Raw genomic sequence first — 20,790 nt, 5'->3', positions numbered from 1 at the left:
AAGCCTTTGGTAAACATTAACACTAACTACAAACAGATGTCTGCGTGTGTGTGACACAAAGAGCTTGCCCACATGTGCTTGTCCTTCAAAACCGTCCATAAAGACCCCAGGAATGCCATTGTAAATCACTGCTTGTGATGGTTAGAAAAGCTAGAAAAAAATTGGAACATTGGAGAAAACTGTTGTGTTGTTTATGATCTATTACTAGTCTATATTTTTTATATGGTTATTTTTGTCAGTTTGGCATGTTGAATTTAATTGACTTTATCAAATTTCCGTAAATAAAAGGAATTAGCTGATGCAATTTGTGAAATCAACTTGGTTTCTAAACATTTTGTGCTGGTGGGAATTATGTCTAGCGCTTCAATAAGAGATCAGGTTAGGATTAAAGTAATGATTAATTACTGAAATCCAAGACAATTAAATATTTTCTGTATTTTTAACACTGTATCATATAAACTCCTGTTTGCATGTCTTTTCTGATCTGCTATAATTATATAGATAGGCCTATAAACATATTACGGAAAACATAAGAATGGAAATTACTTTGTTTTATTTTTTTCTTGAATGGATTGGGAAAAACTTACATTTTTACATTGCACATTAATATAGAAGCATTAAGAAGTCTACATACATGTTCACCCAATGTTTCCCTTGCATTTCTCCACTTACTTTAGTAGTGAACTGTGCCGTGTGACTTATTGTCATAATGAAGTATAAATAGTTGTAGGGATCTATGTTTTGCTAAACTTACTACATGTAGTGTAATGTATCAGTATGTAACAATATGCAGTTAACGATGTTCTTATTGCATATGTATGAGTATATCATGCTTGTTTCAGAGAAAGAAAGGTTCCAGGAGATAAATGTTTCTGTAAAACATTTGGTCTTGTTTTTCTCTCTGTATAAAATCAATAAGCAACAATAAAGAGTCATAGCATCTATACTGGGTGTTTTTCTTCTCTTTCAAATAGAAGAATTTCAGTCACACCTCAGAGCTCTTCTCTCTCAGAAGCCCTTCGAGATTGGACAGCAGAGACGTTTCTCTGTGCTTCCTTTGGAGTTCCTCCACTTCCTGCTCCCATAATCATAAACAGAAACACAAGAAGATAGTCTGGTTACTCTCCAACTCACAAATGGCGTCCTGCACAATACTGACAAGGGAAACAAACAAGAATCGTGCTATATGAAATTATCTCAATTAGAGGTTGTAGTCTGTTCTTACATCTTCAGACAGCCGTCCTCTGCTTGGTTTATGAATCCTATAAAGGAGAGAGGCGGCAAGCGAGTCTGAAAAATTCCTCGTTAAGACCCCGGAAGAGGTCTCTTGGGCCTGAAACAACACACTCAAATTGGCTTCCCGCCCACAGGGGGGCACACCCAGTCTGCCCCGAAACAGCTCCCCCAGGCATTCCTGCAGTATCTGTGTTGTTCAATTAAAGAAAACATATCATCACATCATTCAAATGAACGTCTCAAAAGACATCAAACTAACAGTGAATCAAAAAAAAATAAGATAAAACAGCTACGACAGTGCTTCATGTTTGAGTGTTTATCTGCACCTTGAAGAAGAGCCTCTGAAAGGCAGGACTGGAGTCGGAGCTCATGTCTTTAACGTTGACGTGGGACAGACAGTGGAGCAGCAGCAGAGAGAAGCCTCCACCTGACTGGAGCCTCTGGCGACGGACGAAGAGCGTTTCCTCTGCTTCCTGTCAACAGAGCAGTCATTCACAGTAACACACTGCAGCCGAACAAAGACACGCACTCACGCATCATTCACTGGTCACAAAGCAACAACTGTGCCACGGTTATTCCGACACAGCGGGTCTCGCTATTTGAAAGGAAATGAAAGGGATTCGTGATTAACTGGAATATACAAATGTGGAAATGCAAGAAATGGCTGATTATAGCGTCAAAAAAATGTAATTTAGTTGGCTGCGAGAGTTGTGTGTCATGTAAAGGAGATATGAAATAGATATTAATTTAAAGCCTGTGTTTGCTGAAATGGTTGCTCAATCTGCAGCTGGTGTCCTCCTTTAGTTAGAAGGCGTGAATCTCTCTAAAGGGTTCTGAAACATTCTGCAAACTTTATCACCCTGAACTCATGCAGGAAGCCTGAAGAATGTGAAACTTACTGATTTGCGTTGGTTTTTTTTTTTTCCTCTCTCTCTGACCTCTCTTCCTTTGGTGAACGGAGTCTTTTGTGTCCTGCGATTAGCAGGGCTGAACAGGATGTTCTATCGAGCCTTTTCGTTTTGAGACTCAACACTGAATTGCCCCTTGAGCGCTGCAGAAATATGTAGCAGCAGCAGATAAACACAGCAAGACACCGATGTGGTGTTGACTGAGCTGTTTTGCTTTAATATTCAGGTACTCAGAAAGCTTGGTGTGATGGCAGATGGAGGGGCTGCTGCTTTGTTCCACTTCTGTGCTTTCTGCTGTGTTGTATTCCCTCATTTCCTCCTTTAACAATATTTGTAGTATTTTAGGATTTTGTTCCATATTTTGATCCCTCTCATCTCTTATCATTGTCACAGAAAGTCTCACTATGATAGTATTTGGTAGTGAAAGAAGTATTCAAAGAAAATGACATAATTAGGGCCCGAGCGCCGACAACGTCGGGCAGCGAAGCCCTATTGAAACTGTACGGTTTCTTCTTCTTCTTCTTTTTATTTCGCAAGTTCGACGGCCTTTTCGGGGGCCTCATCATATTCAGAAGTTGAAAAAAATTTCCGTGCACATGGGGAGTGGCGAAAAATTTGAGATTTTAAAGGTTTCATAGTTGGCCACAAAAAAGTGGCTCTCTAGCGCCACCTAACGTGTTTTAGGCCAGCCCCAGCACACCGTAACTCTAATTGACACAAAATTCGCCACACATGTGCAGGCAAGTATGCTCTACAAAAAAGCCTCTTGGAGAACCAAACTCCGCCTACCAAAATTTTCCGCCATTTTGAATTTTGTGAAAAACATGTTTTTGCTAATATCTCCTGAACCGTAGATCCGATTCTCACCAAAATTTCTGTGCATCATCATTAGACCTAACGCTTTGTAACATCATTGTGTTCAGAAGTTATTAGCCAATGAACATCAGAGGGGCGGGGCTCTAGCAATCAATAGACATAACTCCACAATATTTAACCCAATCATCACAAAACTTGCAGGATATATTGACATATGTCCCTGGAACATATCCTGAAAGTTTTATTAAAATTGACCACTCGGGGGCGCTACAGTAAATCAGCCATTTTTCAATTGAAAGGTTTGTATTTTAACGAACTCCTCCTACACCGTTGATCCGATTCCTACCAAACTTTGTGAGACTGATCCGATTCCTACCAAACTTTGTGAGCCTGTTCTAGGGGCCTCGACGATTAAAAATCATCGAAAGGTCTTACATAAGTCCTACAGGAGCGCAATTACGGCGCCCTGAACATGGACGAATTTCATGCTTCGCCACTATACTCTAAACTGTTATAACTTCAGTGTCCATTGTCCGATCTGGTTCAAACTTCTCACGTTTGATGAGAGTCCCACCCTGAACACGTCTGCACTGCAATATTGACTCACAATCAGAGCGCCACCTAGTGGCGACATAAAATGTCATGTTTTTACACCCGTATAAGGTCCCAGTGTCGTGGAAATTTGCACCCCAGTCGAGCAGGACAACTTCAATCGTCTGAAACGGTGATCGACGCGACGATTCAGGCAAGGGACGACCGGCTGCGTGGCAATGGCCGGGTACGACGTGCGCCGTGGCGGGGGCCGGGGACGACCTGCGCCGTGGCGGTGGCCGGGGACGACAGGCGGCAGCCGTGGCGGTGGCCGGGGACGACCCGCGCCGTGGCGGTGGCCAGGCCAGGCGGTCCGACACGTCAGGCGGTCGTAGCACTAACCGAGTTACATGCCATGCGAGGGCCCGTTATCACTGCTCGCAGTTTTAATTTTAAATGGATTTCATTAAAAGTGGTAGATTTGAGGTAAACCCCGTTGTTTCAGCCAGCAGCACTTTTACAAAATTAACAGAGTTGTTTCAGACTTGGCCAGATTATTTGTATTGTTCTTGATGATGGAGATAATGATCTTCAGAAAACCAGCTGAGCTTCAGAGTGTGAATAAGTTTGCTGTTTGAGCTTATAGAAATCTAAAAACAAATCTCTGCAGCTTATTTGAGTTTTACATGATCTTTTCTTCAGACCATGTGACACTTGTGACAGTTACAAGGTCTGTGCAGGAAACAGGACAGGGTTGTCCCGCTTTAACAACCTAATGGAAGTAGAGCGTGGCAATATGTCGTCTTAAAGACATTCTGTGATATTGGAACTATTTTTACATCCATCTCTATGATATTTTGTACTGTCTGTTTTATGGGTTGAGTCTTCGTTGTATCACTTGTGACTTTATTAGTCAACTCATTTTCTTGTTGATGCCAGAACTGTCACACACAATATTGAGCTTTGCACGCAACTGTCACAAGTGACACATTCATAGAAAAGCTCCAATTTACCTGATAAAAGAAGGAATTTCTGAAGGCGTTGTTGAAGTAGTTGTTGTTCGGGAGACTGGTTGCTATCTGAAGTGAAATGGCTGGAGTCTGTTGGAAAAAGAACAAAAATCCAAGCCTTTTGTATTAATATTGGCAAGTATTGTAATTATATGTAAAACAATATTTATAATCGACACAACATAAACAACAAAAGTCACACTATTAAGGGATGATTTCAGCCTGAATGCTTAAGGAAGGTCAGTTTAAGATCACAGCGCTCTCACACCAAAAGCTACCTTTGGTCTTCAACTGGAAACAGAGAAAGTTAAAAGGTTTCCTGAGTACTTCAGCACAGAGGCTCATAAGAAATTCACATTTTGAAAATAGCTTGCAGCCACTCGTCAACAGTAAGAGCAATTTTAAAAATGAATAAGCAGCAAGTATGAAAAATAATAAACTGCAGCACCGACCAGTTTTAGATTATGCAATGTTTGCATCAGGAATAGTCCATGCTGGTAGACCAGGAACTCTCTGGGGTTAAGGACCGACGGGTCCAAAGGGATCAGTTCTCCCTCACATTCCCACTGAGCATCGAGGACGTCTATGAAACTCTTGCCTTTGTCTGGAAAACACACAGGACATGAACAGAAGTACAGGTCACAACTTCTTTGTTGGTTCTCTGGCTGTTGGTCTGGCTTTGTTTTGTAGGTATTAATCATCAACTAATTTGGGATTCTTACAATTTAACCTGATGATGGTGATAGTAAGACATTTCACTTAAAACAAAGTGTACCAACTCATGGTGGCATTGGAGTAAATATCAGGGGATGATCGAAGTCCATAGACTTCATCCTCTGGGGACCGCGAATGTCACGGCAATCCGTCTAATATTTGTTGAGACATTTCTGTCTGGACCAAAGTGGTGGACGGACACTCATATCTACTATCTATTTTTACTATATTATTTAACAGCACCTCAGTAAATCAGCTCTAAATATATCAAAGGCCTGAGGCCAATGTTTTTCAGCTTATTAACGTTTTCTCCAGAGAGGTTTGATTCGAGGAGATGATGATGCCGCCTGCAGGCGTATCTGACTTTCTGCATGCCTGCACTCAGAAATAAACAACACCCAACTGTATCCAACCTACCAGCTCGCTCTCCTCTAGGAAGCCCCGCCCCATAGGCCCCACCCTTCAGCTGTAGCTCCACCCCCTTCAGTAGCTGGAACAGAGGAGAGAGCTCCAGCAGCTTGGTCCACTCCTCTTCTGTGGAGTAACACAACCCATGTGGATGGATAATGTTAATGTGTAACAACTGTGTGTTATTTCTATCATGACATTACCTGGAATTGCGGGGACAGAGATGCTATGCGTTGGCTGAGCAGACCCTTTCATCTGCTGGCTCTCTGCAGGGAAAACCAGATTAAAATGACTCGTTTGGCATTTTGGGACAGCTAGCATAGCTTAGCACAATGGCTGGAAAAAAAAGGGGGGGAACAGGTAGCCTGGCTCTGTCTGATAACAACAACCAGCTACCAGCATCTCTGAAGCCGTTCTCCCCTGCATCCAGTCTTTATGCTAAGCAGTATTGCTCGCACACACAGGACAGGACAGGGCGAAAGGAGATTTTGCATTCAGCACCGCTGTATAATTCATTCCTCGCCTCACCCTGGGAGTGAATGCCAGAAGACGCAGCGTTTCTTTGTGAGTTGTGCGTCGGCGCCGAGCTGGCCTGCAGACCGGTCTCCCGGGATTGAGCTAAATTGACAGGCTCCCTCAAAGACTGGGTAGAGATTCCTTCAGAAAAACAAACAAACAAAGCCAGCCAGAAATCCAAAATATGGGTAAAAAAAACAAATCCAAGTATCTCCTCAAGTAGCTGTGAGGCTTTGTTTCGTGAAGTTAATTCTCTTCAGACCCAAGACAGATTATTTTACTATTATTAAGGTATCGCGCATTGCATTAGAGAGCTAGTTTTGATATTATTATACTTATTGTAAAAGTTAACCTAGTGGTTTTTACTATGTCTTATTTCCAACACTTGTCAAATCATAATAATCCCCAGATTCTTCTGACTCATCTCTGGAGACATTAAAGAAACACACACTCTTCTACACACACTTCTACACACAAACACAAGCCGCGTTGTCACAAGACTCAAGTGGCCTGAGAAGCCCATACCTTTCACGACAGGCACAGAGGCTGTCCAGACTCTGGAGGCTATCTCCGACCCGTACGCCTGCTTCGTTGACAAACCTGAAAGACGTCAGAAATCAAACTCACAGGACAGGCCTGCCAATATTCAAGATGTTTCTCATTGTAGACAAATCCCGACAATGAATTAGTCCTACTAACAAGCCTATTGTCTATTTAGTCAATTATCCTGCACCAAAGAGATTCATTGTACACACATACATATAAATGAGCCCCACTGGGTGGCTTACTCCATTACAATGAACATGAGTGTTGTAGTTTGTTGAAAGGTCAATTGACACTAGCCTGTTAATGGTCACTAAAGTACCACAGTAATAAAACACAGAAAACAGTAGGGTTGGGTATCGAAACCCAGTATGGCACCGGCCCCAATGTAAACGGTAGTAACCAGACCGAATAAGAAGGAACATCCTCGCTGGTGTATTACTTGTTGATCAGAACTGATAGTGAGAGGATCAAACAAAACCAGCAAAGATGCTGAAGGCAAAACGCACAAGATCTGGCTTTCATGCCTCAGGATGCAGACTATTACGATCAGTAATAAATGCTGTAAAACAATGTCATGCAAGGGGGGTAACACATCAAATTGAATGAAACATCTGGCGAGTCCCTGGTCGTGATCTCCACATTAATCTCCAGTATTATTAGATTGTTGTTTTTGATATTATGTAAACTGTGATATTTTTTTAACAATTATGTTATTGTATAATTTGTATTTAAGTCCCGGTTCGAGTACCGTTTAAGCACCGTAGCCGTTTATAAAATAGCGAGTAGGCGCCAGTATCGGAAAAAACCCAACCAATACCCAACCCTAGAAAACAGTCTCCAACAAACGCACCATAGCTTTTTTGAAAATTAAAGTTTTAAAGATTGAAGTAACCACTGGGTTTGGTTTTGGTCTTTCATGGGATTTGTTGACAATAAATGTAGAAGAACACAAGCCTTATCATTGACGACGGTAGCAAAATGTGTGGGGAAAGATAATGGCTTCTAGTCTGGGAATGCAGGCTCACGTAGAGCCAAAGCACCAGTAATTGTAGTCTCGCTATACCCCAGGATAGCCATTTCAAAGATTGCATATCAAAACAGAAAACAGCAGAACATTTGTATAGATACCAAATAATGCCATTATTTAAGGTTTGTGCTGCATATCTAAATGATTGCATGCTATCAGGTATTAGTACCCTTATCATGTAGTAAATATAGTGCCCCTATCTGATACTTCAGGGTTACTTCAGTACCAGAAATGTGCTGATTGCAGGTGTTGGGGGAGAAGCTGGCAGGCTGTTTGTCCTCCAGGAGCTGGTTCAGTCTCTCCAGCAGAGGCAAAGCCATCTGCTGAAGCGAACCACTGACATCCACAGCTGATCTGTGTCCACAGCACTGGACCGGACCGTATTCCTTATACCAAAAATTCCTACACAGCACCGCCTGGACACACAGGAAGGGGGAGGTAGCTCAGAATAACACCAGGAGAAATCTCTCTATCTTGAAAACTCTTAATTACGTAAATTTCATAGTTTGCATTTGTTGTTCATCACGAGGTTAGAAAAAACAGTGTTAATGATGTTAAAAGGCAAACAAAGAGAGCCATATCTGCATCATGTATTTGAGGTTTCCTTATATCCGGGGCTGTGTGTGTGTGCTGTGTGTTGACCTGAGCAGTGTCGGCGCGGAGCTGAGAAAGGTGTCTGAGACAATGCAGAGCATTAACAGCAGCCTCCAACTCTGTCTGTCTGGAACAAAACTGCTCCCACAAGTCTCTCTGTCTCAGCTCTCGGTCCTGGAGGAACAATAGACATGGGCTTTGAGCAGGAAGAAGCATGAAGTCTTCTTTGCATTTAGATGACGATGTCACATCTTAAAGCGCAGGGGCTGGCATCAAAACTTTTGAAAGCTCCCTATAGCATCGTGAGTCATATGCATTTGGCACTGGTGGCGCAAGAGGGAGGTGAACATCTGACCTCACAATGTCAGTCACCAATTAAGCCACAGGGCCAAAAATAGACCAGAAAGCCATAACTCTGACCGCGGCATGGAGGGCTGTAGCCCAGCCTCCTCCCTGTGGCGTCCATTTTTCTTGGTCTTGCTGCAGCTGCTCCATGCACACATCCACCTTATCAAGGCCTGACACCAGCTGTGAGTGCCACACACACTGCCGATCCCACTCCTGCCCGTCACCTATAACACACACAGAGATGCACAAAGACACGCTGCCAACCCAAACCGAAACACTGAACATTGGAATTATGTAAATGACTCCACAACTGACGGGTGTGATACGAGACGCCGGCACGATTCGTCTCTCTTTTGGCAAGCGATGAATAGCACCGCCGCGCAGGTCATGAGTGTAATTTCCTTCATGCTCTTCACTCTGCCAGCTTGCCAGCCAATTTACCCAGTGTGAGGATGTGTAATACATGCGGAGGCAAGATCAGAGCCAAGTGGGAACGCTGAGCTGCCCTCCTCTGCGCCTCCGTCTGCGCCGAGTCCTGCAGCTCCACGGCTGCTTCCTTAAGCTGCCGTCCCGACCACTGGACCTGCAGTACATGGCACACTTTCACTTACACTTACACAAAGAGGCACCTCTAGTTTGCACGCCTTGGAAAATATACCAAACTCCAAATTCTGTAGTTTGCACTAAACTTTACCAGTGCACAACAGGATAAGATAACTTTACCTAGAATGACTTTCCAATGCTGTTTGCCCCAGCATTCCTACTCCCCCTCATTCATTTAATGCTCAAAAAGGCTCAACCCCTTTGAATTTTATCCTCCTAAACTCAGAGGCCACGGTATATAAATATTTACAAGCAAATCAGCAAACCACAACGCTGACCTGATAAGAGTTGGCTTCCGTAACGCTAAAGAGACACTGGAACAGAGCTGAGTCCAGATCAGAGAGAATGTCTTCCTCCCGTTGCCTCTGCTGCTGCCAGAAAGTGTTTCGCACACATACCTCTCTCTGCAGCGCCTCCACCTGGCATACAACAGCAACGACAAAAGGAAGCACATCAAGTTCACCAAATTCCATGCAACTGTATTCAATGGGCTGTATCAAGGTTACAAAACTCTCTCCTGCTGAATGCATTAGGTTGTAGCGTAACCATGACTTTTATTCTCCCTGATCAACTTAAAGGTTTCTTTAATTTAACCCTTTATGGGAACACCTACTACCCCACCTGCACATTATCAGTTTGATCCATCACCGTAAGCCAGTAGGAAGCTGTGACGGGTACTACGTTTTTTCTGGACGCATCCAGCCTGGCTCCAACCACTGGGGCCAACCCCCCTGTCACTGGGTCAACGGTCTGGGAGCCATAACGGATGGCCACTAGGCCTGTGAAGGGCAACAGCATAGACACGGAATAAGATACAGCCTGTTTTATTCTGTATTGTCTAATACAATACTGTGTTAGGTGACCTGTGCAATTGTTTCACGGCACCTTTTCCGACGGGGTCTTCCATGGTCCCCGCCAAAGGGATTATACTCCCAGAGACGAGGTCAGTCTGACATCCCAGCACAGGTACACTGAGACCAGATCCCATGGGGTCAGGGTACTCCATCCCCAGCAGAGCTGGCAGACACACATCTGAACCTAAGAGAGACATCTCTCCTGGTTTGAACAGCACACGGGAAGTCAGAGGGTTGGAGTGGAGGAAACAAAATGTGCGGGTGCTCAAATATTTATTTCCCATTGTACTTCTACAAGTTTTTATGATCAACAGATACCGACAGATTGAGGTACATCAAAGAAGATTGTGGCTGCACGCACATCTGTCAAATAATATTAAAGTCAGTAAGAACTAAAACTAAGAAGCTGATTATTAAGCAGAACAAACATGCCCACACAACCACGGAGGCTGAAATCATGCAGAGAGCACGATAAACCTGTCATGAACGCCAGATTAGCAATGGCCTCGAGTAGATTATACTTCAGTTCTGACGTGCGATTGACTGGAGCACTAAAAACACATATAAATATGTCTACAATGTAATTAACTGTATAGTTACATAATGAAATTCCTGTGAGATTTATATTTAACTTTTATGAGCTTCAGCAGATCTCTCAAACTACCTTGTGAGTAATGTGTTGTAATGAATTTGTGGCCCAAGTTAAAGGTTTTAATGTGTTTCTGAGCTCATCGCATCCATGTTGGTAGACTGATGGGATAGAAGTCCTGGTTCCCTTATTCTACAACATGGATATGTGGTTAAATACTGAGTAAATGTAGTGTATCTGCCTGTGGAGGGTGGTTGCATTTGACAAATAAAGGTCATGTCTTTGAGGCAAGAAAAATATTCATCTTCCTTAGGCTCATGAAACCTTTTCAAACCCCCAAAAATAAATAGATGAGTAATTTTTTGCCTCAGTAATAGAAGGCACTTAAGGATAACATTGTGACATCCAGACGGAGCTAAAGTCTAAAAGTACGATATCTAAAATATTCAATGTTCTTGCTTTCAAAAGCAGCAATGGCCTTCCGTCACAATAAGTGGTGTAAACAAGAAACAGATAAGCAAATACAAAGGAGTACTTGTCTCTACTCAGTGATGACAAGCAGAGAACAAATGAAAAGGAGAAAAAATATGTTTTCTACGCGGAGAGGGGAGAACAGACAGCTCAAAGGTAGAAAAGAAAACTTTTACAGCAACAAAGGGGGACCAGAAGAGGACCATATCAACAAAGAATGCATAAGGAGACCTATAAAAAGTGACTTTGTAATGCATTGCCCACAGGAGACAATTCAAATCCATGCATTCTCTCACTGGCATCTCCTTACCCAGAGCCCCGCCATCCTGCTGGAGACCTGCAGCCCAGTCCAGCAGGAGACCCAACCTGGTCTGCAGCTGCAGCTGGCAGTGCAGGCTCCTCCCCCAGACCTGCTGGAGCTCCTTGGCTGCAGCGAGAAGATGATCTTGTCGACCGCTCCCTCTCTCGCTGCCCTGGTGGCGCTGCAAAGTTTGATCTGATCCCCACTCCTCAGTCAGTGGCTTCAGGAGCGCCAATACTTTGAACATCACTGCCATAACCTGATGGAGTATGTTGAGAAATGTCATTTTATTGGCTAAATATCTACTGAATGAATCTGTCATAACATCTATTATTAATATATTAACACTATGCATGTCAACTGTTAAGCCGACATAGACATATTCCCTTTAAGCGTGTGATCTAATCCAGCACCTTGCTGTCTAGAAGGGCCTGGTATCCTCCTGCGGTGGGCAGCACTTGCCCAGCCTGTAAGCTGGCCCCTCCTACTCTCATCAGCCGCCCGCTCAGGGGTTCAATGAAGGCCTCGGCCAGCAGAACTCCACCTAGTGGCAGCACAGCTCCTACACAGAACAGTTAACTCACTAAAGGTGTGGCAACCTCGACACTATGCTGAAGACTCACCAGCAGCACTGACCTGTCACCGGATCTAGGCTGACCCCAACTGTGAGCACAACATTCCCCGTCCTGGAGTCCAGCATGGGATAGCCAATCTGTATGGGCTGCAGCAGGCGGGTGAGGGGACAGACATGCACCCCTCCCAGTGGGTAGACTAGTCCAGTCTGCGGGTGGATGGTTACAGCCAGAATGGGCACTGGAACCCCTGTGTCAGGGTCCGCCATAGGAACACCCAGCTGCAGTCTTTGGCCGGGTCTGAGGCCTCTGAGCCGGGTGTTGGGCAGAGGTTGGTCTGAGTGGCAGGAGGTTGGGTAAGGAACGAAAGGAAGGAGGGGGCTGTCCCACTTCCTGTTGTCTCCTGAGAACAGCACATGTTGGCCTGTTAGAAAGACTCAGTCAAATGTCATCCATCTGACTTTAATGCATTCAATGTATGATATGCCTTCCTTCGCTTTTAGTCTTATCTTTCAGGAAACAAGAGAATGGGCATGGTGAATTATATTCATTTTGTGAATGAATTCCCATCAAGAACATATTCAAAATACAGATGATATTTATACTTGTATAAATTCCCCCAAACCCCACAAGATGACCTGTGTAATGTTACCTGTACATGAGTCAGTTGTGAAAACTAAAGTAGAGCCTGCAGGATCATAGACCACGTTGCCTGCTATGGGCATAACTCTGCCGGTCTGTGGGTGGAGGAAGAAATCCGGCGGCACCAGCGTGGTGTGGCCGCTGCTCAGCAGCATATAGCTGTGAGCATTTGGCCTTATGAGGCCTGTAACTGGATCACAATAAAGTGCCCGGCAGACAAGCAGGGACCCATCAGGACCTGAAGGGAGGCAGGAGATGAGAGATCATAAAACTGTACATAATTATGACAATGATTTAAGCCCAGTGCCGTCGCATGCTGGGTGGGTTTTGTGTGAATGGATCACTGTCATTTAAAAACTTGAATCAATCATGTGTCGTGTGTTTAAAATGGAAGTAAACCTTGTCACTGCTGGGATAAATCATTTCATTTTGTGAGGTAAATGTTATAGGAGAACATTTTTTACTGCTCAGAAATACAAAATGTCTTGAATGGGTGTGAAGTATTGCTGGAAATGTGTAATTGTATCTCCCAGAATAGATACATGAATGTTTTGTGTTATCTTGTTGTTGCAGAGCACATTTTGAGCAACAGATGGTGCTGTTTCTCTTCTAAATTTAAAGGACAGATGTTTTTTAATATTTAAGTTATCCAACTCAGGATTGTTGGACTCACTAAAGATGCGGTCCTTGGTCAGCACAGTTCCAGTGTCGGGGCAGAGCAGCTTGGCCCCTGCACCCTCACCCAGAAACCCCCAGGCCCCCTGGCGCTGGCACTCTGCTGACACCAGCTCTCCCATCTCCTCCACCAGGGACGTTAGCCTCTGGATCAAACTGAAGATGGGAAACAACAGATAGAAGATGCCAGGGGATTTGCTCCATTCTGCTTGTTGTTTGTCACACTTTGCAAAGGATAAACAGAAGCTTTACTTTTGCTGGAGGTTGCTGTTGTAAACCTTTGATAGTAGTCTGGTGCACTCTCTGAGCTGGGCTGTGAGTCCACTGAGGACCCTCTGCTGGGCCTGCTGCTCTCGCCTCAGAACCTGGTGAAACCAGCAGAACTGACCTAATGACCTAACACAGATAACAGCTGAAACAATTAGGCAATTAATTGATAGCAAGTAAACAGACTGATCAGCAGCTGTATGGATGATTGCAAATCGTTTTTGTCACTTTTCAAGAATTGTTTTCAAATTTCAGCTTTTAAATATGTCGTTTTGCTGCTCGGTCTTATGTGAAAGTAACTATGTTTGGGTTTTTGGTCTGTTTCAAGAATAAAACAAGCAATTTGGTGGGATTTTTTCAACATTGCAGACATCAATTAATATACAGGCAAAGTAATCTAGTTGCCTCTCTCTCGAAAACCATCTCTATCTCTTTACATTTCACTCTCCTTGTAATTTGAATAATTCATTCTCAGATGGAAAACTATCCTTCTGATCACTAATTATTGAAAACTATTCAACCATGTCCCTAACTGTTGGGATATGGGAGAATGGGTGATGTACAGAAGAGAACGTCATGTATTTTTAAACCTGCAGCTGACTGTCAAGCAGAGTCGCCAGTTGTGAGGCCAGAGTCTTCCGTCGCACCACCTCCTTCTCCACCTCCTTCCTCATCCTCTCATAATCCTCCCCCATCCTCTCCTCGGTGATCAGGCGTGGGTGGAGTAGCTGCAGTTTCCCAAGCACTCCCCGATATAGCTCCTTTACCTGGATACACGCACGTGAAAGCAAAATGACATCAAATCGCAGTAATCAGATCGCACACATGCGACCCCACCCCAACGCAGCCGACACGCAACCAACACTGGTAAGACATGCATGTCCGTGCCATCTCCCCTTACACGTTTGTCACCTGTCCTGAGGGCTGTAACAACAACCTCCGTCTTACACTGCAGCCACCGATTTGATGGCACAAACAACATTCCAGTGGCACGCCCGATCTGTTTCAATACAGTTAGACTTCACGTCTGAAGTGAGTTATTGGAGGAACCAGTGCTTGTGCAAAATCTGCCTGCAGCACCTCTAGAACCTGTATTGTGTATAAAAGGTGCTCGACTTGGCCAAAGCAATGGTCCAGCACCTAACATCTCTTTAAACAAGCAGTTGTTCTTACCCTTAAATGTTTCTACAAATTAAACAGATGAGATATAACATGTTAGCACACAGACTCGAGAGTGGTCTCATCTTAATCACAGCAAGAAAGCAAATGAGTTTGTTTGTATATCAGCAGAGATTATCAATTATCTTACAATATTATTCATGAAAATGACATGAAAGAGTATGATGTATAGGAATTACTGCCTAAGGTCTCCTACTCTATCAACTATTCAAATCCTTTTCTCAAAACAATAATGTGTCATATAGGCTATTAAACAGTTCCAAAGGGAATACTTTCTGGTGGAAAAACCTCAGAGAAAAGAACCACATGTATCAAAATGTGAGTATAAGTCAATCCCTTCATTTTGGGTTTAAAATCTGAGCTACGAGCCTCGGTGGTGAGCTGTCCCAGCCGTGTGGTGACAGACAGACTCTGTTTGAGCAGGAGGCTGTAGAAGGTGTTGCTGCTGAATGCCTCCAGATCCACCTGGTGTTCGTAATCCCAGAACTCCTCCGAGGTGTCTGCACAGACTGTGGAGGGTGAGACACAGAGAGATCAGCAGAATATGAAAAAAAAAGCACCCGTCAAAGAGAACTAAGAGCGGGCATAATGTGCTGCCTGTCGCAGATGAATGAGCTTGAAACACGTCGCCCACCTGTCTGCACGTTGTCTAATGCTCATTTTGACGCTTTTATATGCACATCGGAAGCTTTAATAAATCATTTCACTCTTTACAAGCAAGCATCTTCCACTATTTTAGCCAATTCATTTCATAAAAAACTGGCATAAGAGAGGAAATAATACATGTTCTTTTGTTAAATAATAGCCTATGCCTTCTGTATACATTATTGAACAGTCAAATGATAAATCTTTTATAGTGGCAATTCCATGATATGCTATTATATTGTAACTTGAGGGGATTTCCCAAGTTCGGTTATATATGAACTGTTGATTTCTGCAGTTGGTCACTGATGATGAGGATTTCACAAATGTGACAAAAGCCTTTTCAACAGTAATTACTTGGGTGGGAGCAACGCCCAGGGGTCAGTGTTACATAACAAGCCACAAGGGTCTTCAAAGGTCAACACAGTGTGTGTGTGTGTGTGTGTGTGCGTGTGTGTGTGTGTGTGTGTGTGTGTGGGTGCACTGCATGCACTGCATTCATTGATGTCTTGCAGATCACGTTGGAATGCACATTATGTAACAGGATTTCAAATTAATGAGCTGAGAGGTTACGTGTGTGTGTGTGTGTGTGTGTGTGTGTGTGTGTGTGTGTGTGTGTGTGTGTGTGTGTGTGTCTGTGCAACACTATTGCACCTGGCTGAATGGAGTCTTGTGTCCTCCTTGCTTGGTGGTTTCGGTGAAGCTTCCTCAGCGAGATCACCCTTGAACCTTTCGACGAGTAGTCGTCCATGCAGTAGGCCAACTGTGACAATCGATACCGCGCTCTGATTGGCTGCTTCTCGGGCCATCCATATTCACGGAACAGGATCTAAATTTGGACGGATGGATGTGAATAAGTGACACTTTGATCGTGTGCCGGCGTGCGTTTATGTATGTGCACTAACCAGCAGTGTGACACACAAACAGAGGATGACCACAGCTCCAAACAGCAGGCCTCCGGTCACCAGCCAATCCGGCCTCAGCAGCAGGCTGCGCCTCCGACTGATTCCCAGCCGGGTCACGTGACGGGGGATGGTGGGGAAGAAGGGGCCGGGCTCATAACACTGGCCGCCTGGAGGCATCACCCGCACATACTGGGTGGAGAAGCAGAACGTGAGGGAGTATTCAACAGTATGTTCAGGTGTTGATTTCACAATTATGTAAGAATTTGCTTCACATTTAATAAAGCTAAAGGTTATGTTTGCGATTCTATTAGTGGATGGACTTAAGCAACAGTGCAGACCTCTTTTGTGTCTTTCACCTCATGGGTATAGTGGTGACTTGATACATACTTCTGCACTTATATCATTTTAAATGTAGTTACCAAGTGTCTGTACTGATGGTTGCTCGGTGTGAAAACATATACTCCAGGCTGGCTAAAGACCACCGCAAAGAAGCTGGGAGGGGTCCATGACAGAGTCAGCTCTTCCTTCAGCTGTCTGAATGCCCCCCAGTCAAAGTCACTGTTTGTGTTGTACAAGTTGTCACTGAAAGATATGAAGTAAAGATATCGGGGTAAAAGATAAAAAGTCACACTAACTGTGTATGCTTAGCATGTGACTTACAGATCATACTGAGGATAGAGGCGTGTGTCCACAGTGAACAATATGATGTCGCCCAGCTGGAGACACGTTGTGGGGTTCAGAACTCCAGTCACACTCATTTCTCTCACTTCCTCCTCGACATCACTGTTGTTTCCCTTCATGCTCCTCGGATTCATTTCTCTTCCTCCAAGACCGACATTTTCAACTTTGGTGACCTCTGATGAAACGTCAGAATCTCCTTCTAAAGCATTTTTTTTTTTAAATCACAACGTAGGAATTTCATCATTCATCATTGTGTTTTAATGATATGTTGCAACAAACCAGCTGAGCGGTGTGCGTCCCGCCATGTGGTGACAGGAAACAGTTGCTGAAGTTCCTTCGGGAGGCCGTCGACGAGGCCGAGGAAGCCTGCCTCTGCAGACAGACGACGAACGGAGAGACAGTGTGGCTGACATGTGGAGAGAGAGAGGCCAGACAAAAAGGCCACTTCATGTGTCTCTACCTGTTGTCTGAACAATGGAGACGGCACGTGAGGAGTTGGGATGGCTGTTGCACAGGTGAGGCCCCTGTTTGAAAAGCGTCTCCAGCACGCTGCCTGAGACTCCCGTCACCTGGACGCACACACAATGAGTGTTCGCCATTAATAGGTCCCTGCAATACAAGAGCTGCTTGTCCTACCCTTTCACAATAAAGACAACATTGTATGCTGTAACTCAAACCGTTCATTATGTTTATTCAATGGAAATACTGCATAGATATCATGAGTAGGAATAACACTTCTTGGATATAGTAGGTTTTCATTTAATATGTGTGTTCATATAAATCTGCAGCTGCCTTTATACACCTGATTGCCGTAGCTCCACACCAGCTCCATGTCTCCGTTGGACTGGCAGTGGAGCTTGAGCTCAGCAGCCGGCCTTCTCCCACACGGGCCCCCACACGCAGCTCTTCCAGGAGGCTCTCTGCAAACACACAGCCCCAGCTCTCCATCGTATCCCCGGTAATCCTCCGCAGATTGACACACCTGCAGGAAAGTAACCAACGCAAAGATAGGATCAGCTAAAGGTTTTTTACGTGAACTCTAATCCTTTTTTTCTTTTTTTTTTTTAAACAAAGCAGAGATTGTTTAGTTTTTTCTCTGCTTAAATCAGCTTTTTTCTGAGTGTTTTCATTTAAAATCATACAAAAAACTGGCAGCATTCTAAACGTAGGCTCGCTTCGTGTGTAACTAGGTGTAAGGTCATTTGTACTAAAGTCTGCCTTGGCGCGCGGTGACCAAAATAAACAGTGAATGGGGAGAAGAGTGGAGGCTTTGCTTAGCGACAGTCATCGAAAGCAGATGGTTAAATATTAAGTGGCGTGAATACAAGCCTCTAGATAAACTATTGTCAGGTTCATGGAAGAAAGGGCAAAGACATCCAGGTTGTACTCATTAGCCTTGTCTATGTGTTTTATCAGTGTGTTCTGTAAACAGATCACAGTCTACAGTCAAAATCCTCACGCATCACTCTGGATATCAAGATATTTGGGATTTCCTTGTGTCATTGTTTGACAGTGCCCTTGGCTCTACTTTAGCACATCCCTGTGTGATATAATTGCATGAGGTCTAACCTGCAGGCTGCAGTGAAGCGACCACTGATGCGTGTCCAGACAGTCTCCGTGCTGCGTACGAGTTCTTCCATCTCTGCAGACATCGTACAGTTTGTGCACACACGCATCTCCTTTGTTGGTCGGTTGATAGCCGATGGTGCAGCGACACTGCCCATCATTGCTCTGCAGAAAAGGCAGCAGGTTTCAAACATTGTGTTGTATGACGCCAGTTCAGTTTGGTCAGTTTGTTACCTAAATGCTGGTCATTCATTAAATGACAATCAAAGCAAATCTATTCGTCTCCCCCTCCTTCCTTCATTCATTCCACATCAGTTCTCACTAACACTCATGAATCGGTCAGAGAATATAAATCTCTCATGAAGAGCTGATGAGTGCTCAGCACCCATGCAAAGTGCGACAGACTGGGAAACAAGACTCCACTGCAGAGGAACTTGATCTCGAGCTCATTCAGCTTGAAGCTGCAGATTGTTCAGTCTAAAGTTTCCACTCTGTGAGGAAACTGTTCTCATATTAGTTTGCACAATGTATCCCAGAATGCAAGAGTGACACAATCGAGAAAAAACATAGCCTTAGGGTTCCTCTGCATGTTTAGAGAATAAAGGAGGAGTTCACAGGATACAGATGCACGTGGGTGGCTGGCACAGTGGGAGGCGCTGATGCTGGTATAGAAATGGGAACATAAACACATGAGGGGAACACACACACATTCTGGGTTGATCCTACTATCATTCATCACTTTTGGTCACCTGGAAACTCTGCCCCTCTCCCAGGCAGACACAGATTTCCTGACCAGAGAGAGGCTGCTGAGCCACAGGGCCACATGGCAGCGGGGCAGACAGGCCTGGTTGAGGACAGTAGTGGTGAGGGGGGCACTTTAGACAGCTGGCTATGGACGGAGCACCAGCAGTCGGCCCATAGGTTCCCTTGGGACAGGGCACTGGAGTGAAGTTCCCCAAAGGGCAGTAAAAACCTATCCAACCAATCATAAATACAAGGAAGTACACAGGTTATCAGCAAAATCCATGTTGTCACTTTCACCAAAACCACAGAGAGAAATCATCTGAAGAAGCTCGCCTCTTTTGTGAGGAGATGATTTATCTCTGAATATATTTGTTATTTTCTTATACAGACTGCTGTGAAACATTGATCCAAATTTTGTGTCAGAATATCGTATTTTTAGGGATGGTGGATGGTTTATGGATCCTGCCCTCCGTTAGGGTCTGGCAACACCACTTCATCCACATCACAATCAATGTCTGGTCCCCTTTGTACTCCTTTGTGTGTAAGGGTTTCATGTGCATGTATATTTAGCATTTTGAATAGAAGCATTTTCCCCGTGATTGCAAGAGACATTTCGATCCAGAAATTGGATAAACTGAATTCTAACACAATTTAAAATCAACAGATGTTTGTTTGTTTGGTTGTTTGTTGCCAGTTTCAGGTATATTTTTGCTTTTTGAAAACAAGTATTTTCCCAGTGATTGCAAGAGATTTTTTTTTTTTTGGCACGTTTTGATGCTATCCAAAAAAAATCAAAGTGCACTTTAAGTGTCTAAACATATGCAGATAAATCATATAAAACAATGTTTATCTGATAGTATGCATTTCATATCAGGCCATTTTTTGCCCTGTCATCAGAACATCATTGTGTGCCGTGAGGACTGCGTACCTGGTTGGCAAGGTGGCCTCTCCTGGAACTGTTGACTCCATTTGTTTCCATGAACCGTAGTAATCAGCACAGCACTCAGCCAACACGCCAACCTGAACCCTTTGCATCTGCATGTCCTTATCATGGTTAATATATCCACCTGCTGATGCAAATATCTGGTCAACAATTACCCCAGCTCTTCCACACTCAAGGAGACATCATTCATCATCCAGGATCTGTAAAAAGTCTCTTGGTTGCCTTCTTTGTTTTGGTCATAGCCAAGAAAGTAGTTCCCTCGATAAAAACTCTCCTGTCTGCTGTCGTTCTGCACACCTGACCCGATCTGTCTGCTGCGAGGTACGTAGTGGGCCAGTTAGTCTGCATAACTTTCAATGGCCTGCTGAATGATGTATGAGCCTGTGAGCTAAGGTGACAGTGACAGTGGAAAGTCGCGGTGGAGAACAGAGAGTACGGCTGCCTGGTGCTGCCGGGTCACATTACCATATTTGTTCTTCTCAATCCTACCATGAAACTGATT

General features: G+C 44.1%; 1 protein-coding gene across 4 annotated transcripts; it reads right to left on the bottom strand.

The window, feature by feature from the left end:
• Nucleotides 1-212: 212 nt before the first annotated feature.
• Nucleotides 213-17,127, bottom strand: LOC311019989 (uncharacterized protein). 4 transcript variants are annotated; one of them, XM_084019685.1, is made up of 28 exons: nucleotides 17,015-17,127; nucleotides 16,774-16,936; nucleotides 16,355-16,543; nucleotides 16,104-16,278; nucleotides 15,177-15,316; nucleotides 14,219-14,395; nucleotides 13,614-13,726; nucleotides 13,360-13,517; nucleotides 12,697-12,924; nucleotides 12,109-12,447; nucleotides 11,886-12,034; nucleotides 11,482-11,731; nucleotides 10,143-10,313; nucleotides 9,879-10,036; nucleotides 9,536-9,676; nucleotides 9,096-9,237; nucleotides 8,727-8,878; nucleotides 8,355-8,480; nucleotides 7,882-8,128; nucleotides 6,665-6,739; nucleotides 6,152-6,280; nucleotides 5,827-5,889; nucleotides 5,633-5,749; nucleotides 4,954-5,105; nucleotides 4,505-4,591; nucleotides 1,563-1,709; nucleotides 1,226-1,423; nucleotides 213-1,075 (listed from the first exon to the last, which is right to left on the bottom strand). In XM_084019685.1, exons 1-28 carry the CDS (start codon nucleotides 17,110-17,112, stop codon nucleotides 986-988), a joined length of 4,374 nt encoding a protein of 1,457 aa, XP_083875811.1. In that variant the 5' UTR covers nucleotides 17,113-17,127; the 3' UTR covers nucleotides 213-985. The 4 variants fall into 4 exon arrangements, with proteins under 4 accessions (XP_083875811.1, XP_083875813.1, XP_083875812.1 ...); XM_084019687.1 differs by having other exon boundaries at nucleotides 7,939-8,128; XM_084019686.1 differs by having other exon boundaries at nucleotides 10,143-10,310.
• Between the last annotated feature and the right edge of the window lie 3,663 nt (nucleotides 17,128-20,790).

This window comes from Eutrigla gurnardus (assembly GCF_963514095.1).
Source record: "Eutrigla gurnardus genome assembly, chromosome: 10".
Classification (NCBI taxonomy): domain Eukaryota; kingdom Metazoa; phylum Chordata; class Actinopteri; order Perciformes; family Triglidae; genus Eutrigla; species Eutrigla gurnardus.
This window is presented reverse-complemented; position numbering and strand designations above follow the sequence as displayed.